At 45.4% G+C, this 19,440-nt stretch overlaps 1 protein-coding gene across 2 annotated transcripts in view; it reads right to left on the reverse strand.

Annotated features, from left to right (window-relative positions):
• Window positions 1-204: 204 nt before the first annotated feature.
• RPS24 (ribosomal protein S24) overlaps window positions 205-19,440 on the reverse strand; it is a 55,638-nt gene continuing 36,402 nt past the window's right edge. Inside the window, exon 5 of one of the 2 annotated variants that reach the window (XM_064488003.1) lies at window positions 205-214. In XM_064488003.1, the coding sequence (XP_064344073.1) occupies window positions 212-214 (3 nt within the window). In that variant the 3' untranslated portion in view covers window positions 205-211. Of the gene's footprint in view, window positions 215-10,520; window positions 10,531-19,440 lie in introns of those variants that run through there. The other variant, XM_064488002.1, reaches the window with a different exon arrangement.

The following is a 19,440-nucleotide window of genomic DNA, read 5'->3' on the forward strand; positions in this document are numbered from 1 at the left end:
GCAATGGGCCAATCTACTTAGTTCTCTAGTGAGAAAACCAGCAGGCCCACAGCTCTCACTCATGGGAAGATAGAATAAGAATTGGTGTTTTTTTCTTTTCTTCATAGGCATGGAACTCATACTCTCACATACACGCTAGTCTGCAAGTTTGGGGCAAGTCAGACATTGGATAAGTCAGGATTCTTTCAGCAGCAAGTGACAGGAATCCAGCTCAAAATGGCCTTGGCAAAAATAAATGAATTTATTGTCTCCAATAAAGTCCAGGGTAGACCTTGCTTCAGGCAAAGTTGAATACAGGAGTTCAGATCCTTTCTTCAGAACGTTTTCTCTCTCTTATGCTCTCTTGCTTCTTCTCTCTCTCTCCCCATCTCTCCCTGGCTTTCATCTTTCCTCCCCTCTGTTTTGAATTCACTCCCAGGCAGGCCATCTCCCCGTGGTAGCCCTTGCATGGCTTACCTCCCACCAGCTTAGCAAACACTAAAAAGAGAACTTCTATAGGAGCAACAAACAGTTGGAAAAAGAAAATTTTAAAAACTTTTTACAATAGCATCACAAAATATAAAATACTTGGGAATGAACATAATGAGAGACCTCTACACTGAGAATAACACAACAATGCTCAGAGAAATGCAAGAAGAACTTAAAAAATGGAGAGAGATATCATCTTCATGGATTGGAAGATTCGGTATGGATAAGACATCAGCTTTTTCCAAATGGATCTATAGATTTAATGAGGTCCCAATCAACATCCCAGCATGGTTGGTTTTTTTTTAAGAATTGGAAGTGCTATTCTATAATTTACATGAAATTCCAAGGACCTAAATAGCAAAAAAAAATTTTGAAAAAGGACAAAATTAGAAAATTCATATTGCCTAACTTCAAGGCAGTATTATCAAGGCAGTGTAATATTGAATAAAGAATATTCAGATAAGGGAGGAAGGTATGGGTCAGTGGTAAAGTGTGTGCTTAGCATGCACGAGGTCCTGGGTTCAATCCCCCGTACCTCTGTTAGAAAAATAAATAAATATTCTCCAATGATGGCATACAAATGGCTAATAGGCACATGAAAAAATTCTCAATGTCACTAATTATCAGAGAAATGCAAATCAAAATTACAATGAGATATCACCTCACACCAGTCAGAATGGCTATCTTTAAAAAGTCCACAAATGATAAATGCTGGAGAGGCTGTGGAGAAAAGGGAACCCTCCTAAACTACTGGGGGGAATGCAGTTTGGTGCAGCCATTGTGGAGAACAGTATGGAGATTCCTCAAAAAACTGAAAATAGACTTACCATATGATCCAGCAATCCCACTCCTGGGCATATATCTGGAGGGAACCTTAATTCAAAAAGATACCTGCACCCCAATGTTCATAGCAACACTATTTACAATAGCCAAGACATGGAGACAGACTAAATGTCCATTGACAGATGACTGGCTAAAGAAGCTGTGGTATATTTATACAATGGAATACTACTCAACCAAAAAAATAAAATAATGCCATTTGCAGCAACATGGATGGACCTGGAGATCATCATTCTAAGTGAAGAAAGAGAAAGAAAAATACCATATGATATCACTCTTATATGGAATCTAAAAAAAAAAAAAAAGCACAAATGACCTTCTTCACAAAACAGAAACAGATTCACAGACATAGAAAACAAACTTACGGTTACCAGTGGGGAAAGGGGGTGGGCAAGGATAAATTGGAAGTTTGAGATTTGCAAATACTAACTAATACACATAAAATAGATAAACAACAACTTTCTTCTTTATAGCACAGGGAACTATATTCAATATCTTACAGTAACCTATAATGAAAAAGAATATGACACCATACATAAAAATAAACTAAATGGATCAAAGGCTTAAACATAAGACAAGATATAATAAACCTCCTAGAAGAAAACATAGGCAAAACATTATCTCACATACATCTCAGCAATGTTCTCCTAGGGCAGTCTAACCAAGCAATAGAAATAAAAGCAAGAATAAACAAATGGGACCTAATTAAACTTACAAGCTTTTGCACAGCAAAGGAAACCATAAGCAAAACAAAACAACAACCTATGGAATGGGAGAACATTTTTGCAAAAGATGAAACTGACAAAGGCTTGATCTCTAGAATATATAAGTAGCTTATATGACTTAATAAGAAAAAAACAAACAACCCAATCCAAAAATGGGCAGAAGACCTAAACAAGCAATTCTCCAATGAAGACATATGAATGATCAATAGGCACATGAAAAAATGCTCAGTATCACTAAGTATCAGAGAAATGCAAATCAAAAGTACAATGAGGTATCACCTCACACCAGTCAGAATGGCCATCATTCAAAGGTCCACAAATGACAAATGCTGGAGAGGCTGTGGAGAAAAGGGAACCCACCTACACTGCTGGTGGGAATGCAGTTTGGTGCAGCCATTGTGGAAAATGGTATGGAGATTCCTCAGAAGACTAGGAATAGACTTACCATATGACCCAGGAATCCCACTCCTGGGCATATATCCAGACGGAATCCTACTTCAAAAAGACACCTGCACCCCAATGTTCATAGCAGCACTATTTACAATAGCCAAGACATGGAAGCAGCTAAATGTCCATCAACAGATGACTGGATAAAGAAGCTGTGGTATATTTATACAATGGAATACTATTCAGCCATAAAAATGACAACATAATGCCATTGGCAGCAACGTGGATGAACCTGGAGATCATCATTCTAAGTGAAGTAAGCCAGAAAGAGAAAGAAAAATACCACATGAGACTGCTCATATGTGGAATCTAAAAAAAAGAACATAAATACAAAACAGAAACACTCATAGACATAGAATACAAACTTGTGGTTGCCAAGGGGGAGGGGGTGGGAAGGGATAGACTGGAAGTTCAAAATTTGTAGATACTGACAGGCATATGCAGAATAGATAAACAAGATTATACTGTATAGCACAGGGAAATATATACAAGATCTTGTGGTAGCTCACAGTGAAAAAGATTGTGATAATGAATATATATATGTTCATGTATGACTGAAAAATTGTGCTCTACACTGGAAATTGACACAACATTGTAAACTGACTATAACTCAATAAAATAAAATTTTAAAAAAAGAATATGAAAACAAATATATGTATGTATATGTATGACTGAAACATGCTGTACATCAGAAATTGACACATTGTAAACTGACTATACTTCAATAAAAAAATTTTTAAAGAGAACTGTGATGAAAGAAATAAAATTGCATAGTTAATTAATTGATTAAATCTAATTGCCTCCCCCATCAAAAAAAATTTTTTAAATAGATAAGTGAAACAGAATGAAAAGTCCAAAATGAAAAGCTTTAGAACAGGAATAGTAATCGATTGTGATAAAAATCAGACTAGCCATTGCCTCTGCTGTGTGCACTGGGGAGAGGGTCATATTGACTGGAAAGAGACAAGAGGCCACTTTCCGGGGTTGACTGGAAAAGAGCCTGAGGGACCTTCTTACGATATGGGAAATGATCTATGTCTTTATCTGGGTGTTAGTCACACAAATGTGTATACAGTTGACCCTTGGACAATGCAGGGGTTAGAGGCATCCCACACAGTCAGAAATCCTCTATGACTTTCAGGTCGGCCCTCTGTAACCTGCAGTTCTGCACCAAAGATTCAACCAACCACAGATCGTGTAGCACTGTGGTACATATTTACTGAAAAAAAACCTGTGTGTAAGTGGAACCGAGTAGTTCAAACCCATGTTGTTCAAGGGTCAATCATACATTTGTCAAAGCTCCTCAAACTGAACACTGAAGATCTGTGCTTTTAACACTATCTAAATTATATCTCAGTGTTAAAAAATTTAAAAGAGAGCTTCTCTGTTATAAGTTCTAATGCGTTCCCATAGCTGTCTCTCATCGCACAAATGTGGTCTTACATCCATCCCTGAAGCGGCCAGGGGAAGGGAATAACCTGGTCGTAAAGGCCTCAGCAATGTGTCTATCCCTGGAGTTGAGGCATGGAGCCAGCACCCCTGAACTTCAGGGTCTGGGGTGCTGTATTTCCTCAGAGTAAAGGTCAGGGTGCTCATCCGTTAACATTCAAGAGATAGAGAGAAAGAAAACATAGATGGAGGGAAAGAGGAGTTGAAGGGGAGCTGGAGTTCAGGCCATTGTGTTCTACCTTTCCCCTCTGACTGTAGAGTCACCTTGAAGGTCGAGCAGGAAGCCAAGACCATCCAAAGAACTAAAGGCCCACTTCCTATGTTTACTGGCAGGAGTCCGTAAAACTCCAGGAAAAGCCACTCATAAAAGCACCCCAGCATGGCAGAGTGATGGCACCGCAGCGTCTGCAGGAAACGGCCAGAGGAACAAGCCTAAGGCAGCACCCTCGACTCTCCATCAAGAGGGCACACAAAGGTACTGAAAGGGCAGGGACCCAGGATCAAGAGAAAGAGGCCACCATGGACAGGGACTTTGTGACCCGAGGACAAATGGCCAAAACCACAGACTCCACCCGCACACCACCCAGAAGGCTGGAAGAGACCAGTCACACCCTAGTGGCTGCCGGTCCAGGGAGCAGAGCAGCCAGCTCCCAGATACGCAGAACACCTCTCCTCACTGCCTTGGGTGCAAAGCCCTCAAGTACCCAGGTGCCATCCTGGGAAGAAGGGGAAGGAGTGAACTGAAAGACTGGGTGCTGACTTGAAGAGCCACTCAGCAACACACAGGGACCATTAACCCAGCTCTGAGAGGAAAACGAAAAGGAAGAGCAGGAACATCTGCACTGAGAGGAGACTGAACAGACGGGCGGAGATGGTCACCGGCATGTTGGGTTCCCCTATTCCCCTGTAGGAAAGGGCCTCAGCAGGAAGGTCAGGTAAACCAACGGGCTACCTTTTAAAGCATGTCAAACTGAAGTGAGGAAATCTGCAGGTTCTACCACACAGATCTCATTTCATTTCAGTGTCATAAAGGCAAAACTACGTGCCCAGTGTCACAGAGACAGTAAAGGACATGGCTGAGACCTGAGAGAAGTCTGTCACATGCCAAAGACACATTCTTTCTGCTGCCTGGTGCACCCTCCCCCCCGCCTCAATGCCTTCCATTGTCTGTCCTGCTGTATCTGGACTCTTCCCCCACCATCTCTCCCAAACCTGCCCATGCCTTTGTCTTGAGGGATGTTCCTGCCTAAACTAGCCCCTTCTTGTTTCCTACCTGTTCAGGGGATCATGGCTCTATGGGCAGAAAGCCTCTGCACTAAGGATGGGGTGGAGGCGGCAGCCCAGAAACACCAGCCTCCAAGGCTTCCTAGTCATCCTCCAGCAGCACGCTGGACCTCGCTCCAAATGGCCTCCAAGGACCTGCATGAAAAAAGCCAAACTCCCCAACCTGACATTCCAAACAACCCCTCTTCTGACTCCAACCTGCCTTTCCTCTTGCCCCTGCTGATCTTACACACTCTGGGTGAAAACCAGACCTGCCTACTCTCAGTCCCCAAACTCTCAACTCTGCACCTTCACTTGCCACCCTCCTTGCTTCCATCACACTCTCTCATCTCTCATCCTGGAGGCCCACCCAACCTGCTCCTCCCAAAAGTGCCCCAGCTCCTCTAAGTCCTCCAAAACCCATTCATTGGGAATTGCTGCTGGATGGAAAGCTTTGCAAAATAGACAGAACTGGATTCAAATCTTGCCTGTGAGTTGCTTGACATTGGGCAAGTCACATTATCTCTTGATGCCTCCATTTGGCTCACCTGCAAAACTGGGACAAAACTCCTTACCTTATAGTGTTGCCCGGGGAGTTAAATGAGAAAATGTGTGCCAAGTATGTGGCAAGGCCTGGTACATGGCAGGTGTCCCAGAAATGTCAGTTCCCTTTTGCTACATCCTGAAGATCTTTCTAATTTTACCCTCTTACCCACAAAGAGATAATTCACAGCATAAGCATGTCTCTCCTTGTCTACTTTAGAAGAGTCACTTAGAGTAGTCTGGCTCAGGGAAGCAAGTATGGCTTTTAAAAGCATCCTTGGAATCAGACAAATCTGAGTTTGAGTTTTGGCTAGCTGCTTGAGCTGTGTGCCACTAGATATGTTACTTAACCTCTCTGAGCCTCAGTTTTATAAAATGAAGGTAATAATAGTGACTACTTCAAAGGATCACTTTGAGGATTACATAAATGGGTAGTTGGTTTAGTGGAGTCTGAAATTAGTGGGCCACACGTAAAAAACAACTTTATTTCTAAGTACTGCCTTCATCCATGCCCAGATGAATCTCAATTTCCTATTTTATAATGACATCCCAGGAAGATCCCCTCAGTCTCTTCTCATTTTCAAAATCTAAATGGAAAGTCTAGTCTGGTTTGAAACCTCAGTTGTATATCTAATTTCTCTCTCACATCCTCCCCTTCCTCCCAGATCATCCAAGCATCAACCTGAGAGTCATGACACGAGAGAAAACACATGCTCTGCTCTTTCATCCTCCTCTCCTTCCTCCCCTAAGGCCCCTTCTCCTCAGAACCTTTTAAGCCTGAAAAGAAGGATAGAAAGGAAAGGGTATTGGTAGACAGTAGTATCCCCAATTTTAACCCTAGACTCATGGTAGGATTACACTTCCCAGTCTCCTTGAAATTAGGTGAAGCCATGGGGCTTGCTTAAGCAAAAGACATGTGAGCATGGATCCCAGCAGGATAAGTAGAGATGGGCATGGAGAATGAACCAGAATATTCCCCATTGTCATAAAACTCTAAGATTTGTTACTTAGCATAACCTAGTCTATCTAACTGATACAGGTGGTGATGGCTCTTCCATGGCCCAATATTCACTATCTCTGGTAATAATATCTATGTGGCAGATCCCAAATTGATCTTGGAGTGCATGCATGAGCTCTTCAGGAGACCATACAGGAAGGAGGGGTCTCCACTACACATTCCCAAGAGCCGCTCCAACCTGACCTCATCTGATCTTTCTCAACAGTCGCCTTGGTGGTCTACTCCAAAGCCTCTTGCTGCTAAGCTCCTCTCCTCTGCAACCAGGCTCTTGGATGTATCTTGGCAGAATGATTCAAGCCTGACTGTATTCCAAGATGTCCACTCAACTCATGGACAGTTCATGCAATGTTACTGTGCCAAAATGCTGTACCCTCTCTCCAACCCAGTGTTTCTCTCTGTATTCATTTCCTATTGCTGCCATAACAAATTACCAAAAAGAGTGACTCAAAACAACACAAAGACTTTTCAGTTATGTGGGTCAGAAGTCCAGCACAGATCTCACTGGTGTCAGCAGGGACGTATTCCTTTCTGAAGGCTCTAGGGGAGAAGCTATTTCCTTGTGTTCCCAGCTTCTAGAGATCATCTGCATTGCTTGGATCCTGGTCCTCTTCCTCCAACTTCAAATCCAACAATGGCAAGTCCAGGTCCTTTCACTTCCCTAATTTTTCGTGCCTCTTCTTCCATCATCCCAGTCATTCCATCTCTCTCTGAAGGTAGTCAGGAAAGGTTCTCCACTTTCAGGGACTCTTGTGATTAGATTAGGCCCCATCTCAAGGTCTTTAGCCATAATCAAACCTGCAAAGTCCCTTTTGCCATGTAAGGTAACATATCCACAAGTTGCTGGAATTAGGACATAGACATCTTTGGTGGAGGGCAGGGGGTGAGGGGTAGCTGTGGGGTTTCTGTCTACCACACTCTCCAATTATCTTTTCCCCCTGTTCAACTAAGCAGAGAGAACAGATCAACAATCCCCCTACTAAGGAGTAGTTAAGCCAAAACATAAGATGCTGATCTTCCTTCATCCCGCACCCCTCCACCTCTATGAGTGATTCTCTTAGAATCCCTCACATGGGTGGGGACAAACTCCCCTCTAGTCTCCCCCATGAGAAATGGAAGGGGAAAGCCATATCACCACCCTCCTAGTACTCCTTGTGCCCATGGGATAAATTATTTGAATATTTAAATATTTCTATTTCCAATAGAAACATAATGTAAGACATATATAATTTTAGACTCCCTGCTAGTCACATTAAAATAAGGAAAAAGAAATAGGTGAAACTAATTTTAATGAAATATTTCATTTGACTCAATATATCCAAAATATTATTTTAACATCTAATCATATAAAAGTTATTAATGAGCTACTTTACATCCTCTTACTGTATTAAATCTTCACAGTCCAGTGTGTATTTTACACTTACAGCACTTCTCAATCTGGACTAGCCACATTTCAAATGCTTAATAGGCATGTGGGGCTAGTGGCTACCGTATTGAATGGCACCAGATACAGACTTTCATGTGTATAAGTTGGGACGATGTGGGGCCAGGGGCCAGGCTGCAGTGATGAGTGGAGGTGGAGAAACCTTCTGGGGGAGGGGTGTCTGTACCTCTTTGTTTTTGGTGTTCCTTATAATACAGGTGTTTTCTGCCTCTTGCCCGTACCTTGCCTTCATGATGGCCCATTGCCAGGCAATTCACCATGCTCTTAAACATGTGAAGAGCTTAGCTCAGTGCTCAATACATAGTCTGTACTCATACATGTTACTATTATCGTACATAATGCCAGGTGTAGGAGCCCAAAACAAGGTTGTTGAATTGTTGAGTTGGCTTTTACTTAGTCCTCAAGTAGAACTTACGAAGTTCTATCAAGTTATACCAATACCAGACCCAGGGCCAGGCACAAAGTAGGACTCAGTGAGCATTACCCACCTCACACACACGGGGCCTGTTCCTGGGCATGACCATAGCAGGTCCTTAACAAGAATGTATTTCCACTCCACAGAGAAGTCAAATGGGAGGGTTACAGTCTGGATATGAAAGCTAGACCCCTCTTCTCAAAGTAAGAAGTCATAGCCAACTGAGAAGCTTAGAAAGTGGACAACAATGAGGAATGTCAAAGCTAAAATAAGAGGCATCTGAAAGGTCACCTCATCCAACCCATCAGTTGTATAAGTAGCGAAGCTAATACCTGGAAATAGATAAGGACTTGCAAACCCAGGAAGGCAATCCAAGTCCCCGGATATAGAACCTAGGGCTCAGGCTTGAAATAAAGACTCAGAAATGTTCCCCATGGCTTTTAGTGCAAACAAAAATCAGTGTCCTGGCTGAGGAGGTAGAGGGATCATGAGAAGTGGGTCTAAAGGTTCTTATCTTGACTATGCCTCCAGCTTCCCATGTAATCTTGAGAAAGCCCCATCCTTCTGGGGTCTCCATCAGGTTCAAGAGGACAAGGAGAAGAATCCAACAAATGAGATGCTGCTGAGTATCTAATAAGATTTTTTAAAATCACATGGACCACCAAGCCTGAGACCCATTTTTCAGATGGGAAAGCTAATGCCCTGACATGGGAAGGGACTGATGTAGGATCACTCAGCAAATGAGTGGCAGATCCTCACTTAGGGCTCTTTCCTCTATACCATGAAGTGTCTCCCCAGATAACAGCATTCACTTCCTCTCCATCCTACCTCTTTACTTCTGAGCTCAGAACCAGGGGCAACTATCACGCCTTTGGAAGAAGGGGAGTAAGAGGCATCTGGAAGACAGGTGGGCAGTCATCTGACTTTTCTAAGGAGGGAGGGCTCTGACACTGGGGAAAAAAATGAGAGTTCAAGGGCCAGGCTGGGGTGAGAGCTGGCAGCCAACAATCAGGCCTTGAGAAAAATGCAAATGAAATGTAGCCAAGGAGGAGAAACATGGAAACTTGAGGCTGGTTCCACCAAGTACACACACACACACACACACACACACACACACACACACACACACACACACACACACACTCAGCCTCGCAGCCCACGTCATTCAATTCCCCTGCGTGTTTTAAACCTAGATGATCAGATAATAAGAGGTTGAGTGGTATGCATAACATCAAGTTGATTAAATTTGTTTACTGATAATTCTTTCAGGTTCCCATGAATATCGTGTAATTTCCTTGCTGTATTTCAAACAGATTTGGGCTAATGCATTATTGACAGCACCCTTGCAGACCATCTCGACAATGTCATTCAGGATAATTATTTCACAACAGATTTCCAGAGCCCCTGGTTCCTGTTGGGATTCACTTGGGCATAAATTACAGAGCCGAATATTTAATCAGTGTCCCCATTAGAACCCTGTGGCTTATTTTTAGGAACTGAGGAGGGAGAGCAGGTCGGGGAGAGGGTATTTGTATTATTATAGCATGAATACATTTCTTCTGTTCTGGGTGGATTTTTTTTTCCCCAAAGCTCAACCAAGCTGAAAAGCAGCCTGAAGCATCCTTGCCTTTTTTTAGAAATAAACACAAGCATTAATCTTTTGACTGCATTAAATTAAATATTAATGTTAACGGATCACATAATGTGAAGTTAAAAAAACGATTAACATTTACACCACTTTCTCTCTCTGTGACTTTTACATTACACAAATCAGTCCCTTTCCTAACTAATAATACCTAAGCAGAGGCACCTTGGAAAGGTAGCACCAGGAGGCAGGGGCTGGGTGATTGGTGCATTTCTTAAGGAGAACTAGGGGGAAGATGTCGATGGGCAGTCGCTGACCAGACCTGCCTCCCGCTCAGGTAGTTCAGCCATGACTGAGGTGTGATGTAGTTGCTCCCCTGCTGCAAGAAATAATCTCAGGGCTAATTAGCAATGCCAAGAGCTGTGCCAGGATCAGGCAGTGTTTACACTTCTGGCTACTTGTGCTATTCAAGCAGCAGAATCAATCAAGCAGTAAGCCTGTGCTGGGCGCCCACTCCTACCCCACGAGCAATGTCTCGGCTGCCTGCCTCCCACTAGAGTCCAGCTTTGCCACCATTGTGCCCAGGCACCAGGCTCCTACCTGCCTGTTCCAGCCACCTCTCCCCAGCCCTGCACAGACTGGCCTCCTCTGAAGCCTATGAAATTGGCCATCACCCCTCCTTTTTAAAAGAGAGTGCCCCTCGGTTACTGAGACTTCCTTTGACCCCTTTTCATTTGAAATTATATATTACCCACTGCCCAGCCCATCATAAGCCACTAGACAATGTAGGTTCCCTCCCCTATTTCCATCCTCTCTTCCCTGACTGCTGATTCCAGCTCTGGCTGCCCCCACCCCTAACATGATGCCTCCCCCACTGCCTAATTCAGACCCATCAAGCATCCTAGGCCTGCTCAGTGCCCTGGTTGTCGATGTCCAGGCTCTCCTTGTAGCCCCAGGCTTCCCACCTTTCTGCGACCAGCCACCACTCAGGTTAATCCAGCACCTCCACTGGTTCCCGAGGCCTCAAGGATAAAGTCTCCCCCGGCCTTGACAACCAGCCCCAACTCTGAGCCATTCCCTGCCATACACCTTCTGTTCTAGTCATATGAGACTCATCATAAATGACTTCTGTCTGCGGAGAGGAGAAATGAGGGCAGGAGACCGTTCAGCCTTCATGAAACCTCCCTGTGCACTTATAGTTTGCCATAGGGTGGGCAATCTCAAGGAATCCAACCCTGGCCCCCTTCCTCTGAAGAGGGGACTGACTGTCTCACTCTGCATGGGGTTCCTGCCCTGCAGGAACAAAGAGATTCAGCACACTGGGGGTGACCAGAAAATCTTCATGGAGGATGGGCATTTAAACTGAACCTTGGAGAAATAATAGGATTTCAACAGTCAGAGAATGTTTATCTTAGTCATTTACCTGGCCTGACTGGCACTTGGCAATGAGAAGGGACTAGGCTGGGACAGAACCTCTCTCAGTGTCCCGGAGGCATCTTCCTCCTCCCTCGGAGGAAGGAGTGGTGGTCCCAGCATGACGAAGTTCCTAGAGGTCTGCAGCTGCCTATGACTTGTCTGCTCCACCAAAACCACTTCTCGAATCTGGGACCCTGGGCCGGGGCCACAAGAGGGTGACATCCATTCCCTGCCCAAGTAATTAGCAACCTGCAACTTCTTTCCACCATTCATTGCAGGGGATTTGGAGCCAGTAAACTGAGTTCCAGTCCCAGCTCAGCCATTTACCAGTAATGTGATCTTGGGCAGGTCCTTGGAAGAAACAAGCCTCCAAATCTTCATGTGTAAAAAGGGGCTAACAATAATCCTCTGTCACAGGCATGCAGATCACGTACAGGAAAGGGAGCTGTGAGTGGAAGCCCTGTGTTCCAGCACAGCCTCAAGCCCCCGGTACCTCTGGGGTCCTGGGCTCCATCATGGAAGTGCCTGGCTGGAGTCCTCGGTGAGGCCAGTGCCCTGACTGCCTGACAAGCACATCTCTGCCCTCCGGAGCTGCCCTGCCTGCTCACCCCACAGCCTATGAGCAGAGGCCCTCTGCGCCTCCACATGTCCACCCTCCTTTGCAAGGTGCAAAGGCCTGGAGAGCTGGGCCATTTGTGAGTGTGTGGCAGTGAACTCTGCCAACACCTGCTGCCACACGTCCCTCTCTTCTCTCTCACAGCACCACACGAGCCTTGGCTGCCAGTACTCCAAAGATCAAAACACCAGAGGGCCAGAGAGGACTGTTGTCCTTTGTTGTTGCTGCTTTTGGTTGTATTTTCATTTTTTGAGTAGTATGAGTAGTAAATTTTTTGAGTAAATTTGAGTTTTTAAAGCATATTTTGTATGCCTTAAAATCTCAAATGGTACCAAAGGGGATATAGTGACAGGTAAGTCTGACTCCCATCCACCTTCAACACCAGTCCCTAAGATGCTCTTTCCAAGGGGCATCTCCGATAGCCAGAGACATCTTAATATACTCAAACATATTTTTTTCCTTCTCTTTTTTTATTGAGTTATAGTCAGTTTACAATGTTGTGTCAATTTCCAGAGTAGAGCACAATTTTTCAGCTATACATGAACATACATATATTCATTGTCACATTCTCTTTCACTGTGAGCCACCTCAAGATCTTGTATGTATTTCCCTGTGCTATACAGTATAATCTTGTTTATCTGTTCTACATATGCCTGTCAGTATCTACAAATTTTGAACTCCCAGTCTGTCCCTTCCCACCCACCTCGCCCCTGGCAATCACAAGTTTGTATTATGTATCTATGAGTCTGTTTCTGTTTTGTATTTATGTTCTTTTTTTTTTTTTTTAGATTCCACATATGAGCAATCTCATATGGTATTTTTCTTTCTCTTTCTGGCTTTCTTCACTTAGAATGACATTCTCCAGGGACAACCATGTTGCTGCAAATGGCATTATGTTGTCATTTTTATGGCTAAATAGTATTCCATTGTATAAATACACCACAGCTTCTTTATCCGGTCATCTGTCAATGGACATTTAGGCTGTTTCCATGTCTTGGCTATTAAATAGTGGTGCTATGAATATTGGGGTGCAGGTGTCTTTTTGAAGTAGGGTTCCTTCTGGATATATGCCCAGGAGTGGGATTACTGGGTCATATGGTAAGTCTATTCTTAGTCTTTTGAGGAATCTCCATGCTGTACTCAAACATATTTTCATACACATTTTAGCATATTATGCATATTGTTCTCTACCTTGTTTTTTTTTTTTTTAAACTTACTGTATCTGAGAGATTAGCGCAAATCAATACATACACATTCTCCTCATTCTTTTGACAGTGAAGAATTTCGGATTGCATGGATGCACCATAATTCATTTAACCAGTGTCCTATTTGTGGATCTGTAGCTGTTTCCAGTCTGGGGCTTTAAAAATCAGAGCTGCAGTAAGCCCCCCTGCAAACACATCATGGCACACACCAGGTCCATAGGTGGCCCACAGATGTCATCTAATGCAGTCCATGCCCTAGGTTACCACCTCCTCCATGAAGTCATCGAAAACCTTTCCTTTGATGGATAAGAATACTGTGCCCAGAGAGGTTTTGTGACTTACCCAATGATGCTCAGCTAATTGATAACACAGTAGAGGGAGGAACCCAGGTTTTTCTACTTCAGAAATTATTTGAATTTTCAGTTTAAAAATTTATCCAAATTCTCCACTTTACTGATGGGGAAACTGAGTTCGAGAAGGAAAGCATCTCCTCAAAATACTAAGGCAGTGGTTCTCTTGGGCATCGGCATCCCCTAGAGAGCTTGTGAAAACAAATGCTAGGCTCCCCTGCTGAGTTTCAATTCAGTGAGTCTGACGGGGGTCTGAGAATCTGTGTTTTTAGCATGTTCCCAGGTGATGCTAAAGCTGTTGACACAGAAACCACTCTTTAAGGACTGTTGTCCTAAGGGCTTATGATGGTGTTTCAGGTGATGCAGGGAGGCTGTGTTCTGGCCCCCCACCCAGTCATCTACCCACCATGATTTGCACAGAATAACACTACTTTTCCTGTTGTGTGGATTAATATTAGCTTTTGTTTTTTTACTGGTGATTGACTGATTAAACACTGTTTTGGGGAAACAACCAGAATATATCATGGAGAGGCCTTAGTATTTGGTGATGGGAAGCCATCTTTGTTTTCCTGGAGCATGGTGGTCACCCACTGTGGGGGATGAGGGCAGGAGTGGGGGTGAAGTCCCTGGGATACAAATGTTGCAGTCAGGGACTTTTCAGCCAGTCTCCTCCCCAATGGACACCCAATATCATACGGCTTGGGGCCTGTGAGGAGGGGCACCACACCCAAGTGTGTCCCTAGATAGGCAGCAGGGCAGCTCCCCACCATGGCTGCACTACCAGCTCTCCCTCAGCCCTGCAACCTTGGCTCTGACTCTCTGCTTCCCTCTACAGCTAGACTCTGAACTTGTTGACCAGCTGCCTTAAAGGCAGGGATAGGTCCAGCCATCACCAATTCCCTCCACCTCCACCCCTTAACCCCCAGGGCTCCCAAGTCACCTGTCATCTGAAAATCTGGGCCTGGAGTTCCAGGAGTCCAAGTCTCTTTCTCAACACAACAGGAGGAGGGAAGTAGCAATCAACACAGAAATACACTGGAAATGTGCCAGGTAAGGTTTCAACATCATCAGTCCACTGGATGGGGATCCTGAAGACCCCTAGCATCTGTCAGTGGCATATGCCGCATTATGGCTGCCCCACAACCAAGTCTCTTTAGTATGTACTATCCACCTGTGCAAGTCTTCAGGTGGCAGAGCCCTCCTCCCAATTCAGAAAATAAGGCAGACCTGACAGTCATGTAATATTTCCCTACTTGTCTGTGCAGCTGAAGTCCAGTATGTCACCAAGGAAGAGTGGATCAGATACCCAGGACGTATAAGAGGCACAGAGAGGTAGGGTCAGGAGAGAACGCATGCCAGAGGTAGAGGAAGCTCCTGTGTCCCCAGAGCGTCAGTGTGTGGATCCAGGCCTGTATCAGGACAGAGGTAGCCCCCACACCAAGCCTTCCCTGCAACACACTTCAGACTGCGGTCCTGGTGCCAGCCACCCTTCCCCTGGTTCCCCCGCTTTCCATCAATGCTCTGCGATATCATATTCTCTTTCAACAAATTCCTTTCCTACTTAAACCAGCCAGAGTCCATTTCTGTTGCAGGAAAACAGAAAACTCGGACTAATGCTCACCCCAGTGTTAGAATCCTCTGAAGCCGAGAAGAACTTTTGTCCTAAACTTCCTCCCCCATGTCATCAGAGCAAGCCAACCATCCCTGGAGGACTCCGGGGTGTCGACTTAGCTTATTGGCAATTATAATCCCTTATGCTTAAGCACCAATTACGTCTTCTTCAAAGCTGCCCCCTCCACTATCCTGCCTCACTATAACAACACACAGGTGAGACAGACATGGCCGGTCTCTGTTACTGGCAGGCGAGGTTGAAAGAGGCCAAGGGACAGGAAAGCAAGGAGACTGGAACTCAGGGCACCTGAGGGCATTTTATTATTATTGTTAATACACAGCTAAGGATAATAATAAAAACTGCAATTTCTTAGAGGAGTTGGCTTTTTGCAAGCCCTGTGCTAAATAAACACCTCGGAAACGCAAGCCCTGTGCTATACACCTCATATACATCATGCAACCCTGCAAGGTGGATATTTTGATCTGCATTCTAGTGATAAGGAAACCATCTCAGTGAGGTTAGGTGATCTGCCTAAGGTCATTCGGCTGCTAAGTGTGGAATGTGGGACTTGAATCCAGACCTGTCTGGCTCTAAAGCCAGAATTCTTAGCCATCAAACTGTTCTGCCACTGCCTATCTCTCCATCACGCCCCTCTGGACTCCAGGATCACAAGCTGCAGTAACTGCAACAATGAAGTTTAGATTCTCCAAGAGGAAACCGAGTGCGCCTGAGACAAGGTTCCCGTGAGACAAGCTCTGGTGGGAGAAGAAACTGAATTAAAAGCAGGATGTCCCAAACCCTAGCACCTAAGCTTACTGGGTAGGTTCACATCCAGCCAACCATGGAGCTCTGATTTTGCAGCCTGAGCCTTAGTAAATCCTCTCTCCTGCTCTCTGAGCTGTCTTAAAGGCAAGGTGGCTGGCTGGACAGGTGGGCGCTGCCACATCATTAACTTGGATGCTGATTCACTCTACCTGCTAATTGAGAAGGATTCTAATTACAAAGCTTGGAAAGTGGCAAGTCCTGGGGGCGGCTGGATCAGCCCATTAAGCTCCTTCCATTGCCTTGCCTCCAGGGGCAGTGTGGAAAGGCAGCACAGAGCGAGGGAGTGCTGGCTGGAGGGAGCGCATCTCTGCCAGGTGAGGAAGGGGAGGCGGGGCCTGCTTGGTAACAGAGGAGTGGGGCTGGGTTTCCCTGCAGCTCCACTGGGGGCCCAAATAGCTGACTCTGCCCTTTCACTGTGCTCAGAGGAGGTGGAGCCACACCCCACCCCCAGCCCAGTGGGGCCAATTAGAGCATTTACAATAAAACATGGAAGGGAAGGTACCTCCCATCTCCATCTTGCCAGGTTTGCTGAAGGAGCATCTATGACATTACACAGATTAATAGTCCACTGAGCAAATTAATCCTTGGGATTTTACTCGCTACCTGTGGCTTATAAATTTTAATTGGCTCTAAACCGCCACCTGAATTGATGTGAGTGTGGTGAGGCAAGGAAAGACGTCAGAAACAGTACCAACCACACATGTAGCTCCTGGAAGGAGGAAGGAGGGGGCATCGTGTTCCAGTGCCAAAGGGGCGAGGGAAAGAGGGAACATCTTTCCCACAATATTCCCATTTGCATTCAAGGGTGTGGAAGGAAGGGTGAAGAGGCAGCCTGTGGCCTCTTTGCCTCTGCTTCCTTCATCTTGTCCATGACTCAAATCTCACACTAATTCAACACCTCAACAAGCTTCAACTGAGCACCTGGTATGTGCCATGTCCCGGGCTGGGCAGTGGGGAGTCTATGAGCTTAGAGATCACTGGGTTATAGGAAAGGGAAACCCACTGAAAGTCCCTTGGTTAGAAAGTGGAGGCAGCCTTGTGAAGATGCCCAGGTGTCACAGGGCGAGGAGAGGGCCTCATGGGAAGTGGCAGGGGATCAGAGCCATACTCTCTCTGCCTCTGTCCCTTTCAGGAGCATGGGCCCCTTCCTTTCTCTCTACACACCCACTGTGCTCCTCTCTCTCCACAGACCGGCTTCTCATCTTCCTGCACGCGGATGGCCTCCCAGACATGGCAGCCTCAGCTCCGTCCCTGGAGCTAAAGACCTTCCAACTCAGCTCCCACAGTTAATGGATTCACTGGGTCTCAATTCAAATTCCCAGGAGAAAGGAACCAACTGGCCTAGGCTGAGCCTCCTGACCACCCCTGCTCTTGCTAGGCTCACCAATGGCTTCCACTTTTTAAAACTATCCTTCTTGGTTTCTAGGACTGAGCTTGAGCCATCTTTCCTCTGACCCCGGACTAGCCCTCTCCAGCCACTCCCATTGTTTCTGCACTCTGCTAGCGGCCTCAGAGCACTACTTCCACTCCACCCACATGCTGTCCTTGAACTTGGGGGCTCCAGTCTGGTCCTCCTTGGCCACACACCTCTCCCCATGCAGTGAGGAGTCCATGGATCCAAGGAGAGATGGCTACTCAGACATCAAGCTGTGGCAAAGGAGCCCTGGAAACATGGCTACTGCTGCTGAGGAACTGAAGCTCTTGATTTAATTAATTTTACCTCCCAACTAGTCTCCCAGCCCTGCCTGACCTCTTTTCTAATCTCACTCCACCCAACAGCAGTCTTGAGTCACTCCCCAGACTATGAAATAGCAAGTGATCCTCTAACACCTGTATTTCAGAATCCAGTCTAGCTTTTCAGCCTAACAGCCAGGCTTTATAGTCCTGTTCATTTCCCGTTCTCCTCCCACCTCTCCCCCTGCACAGTCACTCAGCAGGGTCTGTGCCCCTCATCATGCTCTTTGAACAGTCTTACCTTTTCTCACCTCGCGCCTTGCACAGTGTTCCCTCTGCCCAAAGTGTTCTCCACCCCGCCTTCACTCGTGCCAGTAAACTCCTATTCATCCTTCAAGCCCCAGGTGCACTGTCACCTCACTAGCTCCCCCACGACCTGCCCTGACCCTCTTCTCTCTCCAGCTTAACCACCCCCTCTTCAATGCCCAGATCCCAAGTCTAGGCCTACACAAGCTTTGGGTAGACCTGGACCTGTGTAGATTTGACAGTGAAATGACATCCATACCACTGATATTTAAATATCAATTCCTCTCAAGTTCCCATATACGTGCAAATAATCCCTGGAGGCCTCTGCAAAGGAGTAATTTGTCGTTTTGCATAAGCATGTGTCTGAATCTCATTCTGGAAGGCTAGTGTGCAGGGGGAATTGGGCAGCTGTTTCAAAATGAGCCCAACTAGCCACTCGACATCCATTTCCCAACACATATTGGTTACTCTCTATTGGTTATTTACAAGATAGTAATTTTTTAATGGAAAAAAATTTATTTGTGAAAAAAGCCCCTCTCATCTGCCAGCCAAAAAAAAAAAAAAAAAGCTCTGTGGTAGTGGGGTAGTGGTGTATATAAATTTAGATACAAATAAAGATGGTCTCCAGATATAACCTCCTAAATCCCAGAAGTCCCCCGAAGCAGTTCTCAGAGAGTCCAGATCCCTGGACCAGAGCATCAGCATCACCTGGGAACCTGTTTGATATGCAAATTATCAGCCCTCCCTAGACCTGCTCAATCAGAAACTCTGGGGTGGGGCCCAGCCCCTTGTGCTTTAATGAGCCCTCCAGGTGGTTCTGGTCTATTTATGTACTATGAGAGCTCCTGAAGGTCCCATCCTGAGCTCTCCATGCCCAGCCCCTGGTCCAGTGCTCTAAAGTGATGGGCCTTCCAGAACTTGATATGTGTGCACTGAATAAGCAAATGAATGCATGCATAAGTGAATGAACAGAAAGTTAAAAACAAACAAAAGAAATTGGGTAACAGATGCAAAGAAACTAAGAGAACTTATTAGGCATTCATTCAGACCTTCTGGGCCAGTGAGGAGAAGGAGAAGTGTGAATGGACAACGCTGAACTTGCAGACTCCCCCTCAGCCCTCCTCGCCCATTTCTTCATCCCCGCCTCTGTCCTGGGACCTGAGTGGCAATGCTTGGCCACTCAGCCTCTCCAACGCATGTCCTAGGTGAAAACTTCTGTCCAAACAACTTCCTCAAAAAAGA

This window comes from Camelus dromedarius, chromosome 8, assembly GCF_036321535.1.
Source record: "Camelus dromedarius isolate mCamDro1 chromosome 8, mCamDro1.pat, whole genome shotgun sequence".
Lineage (NCBI taxonomy): Eukaryota > Metazoa > Chordata > Mammalia > Artiodactyla > Camelidae > Camelus > Camelus dromedarius.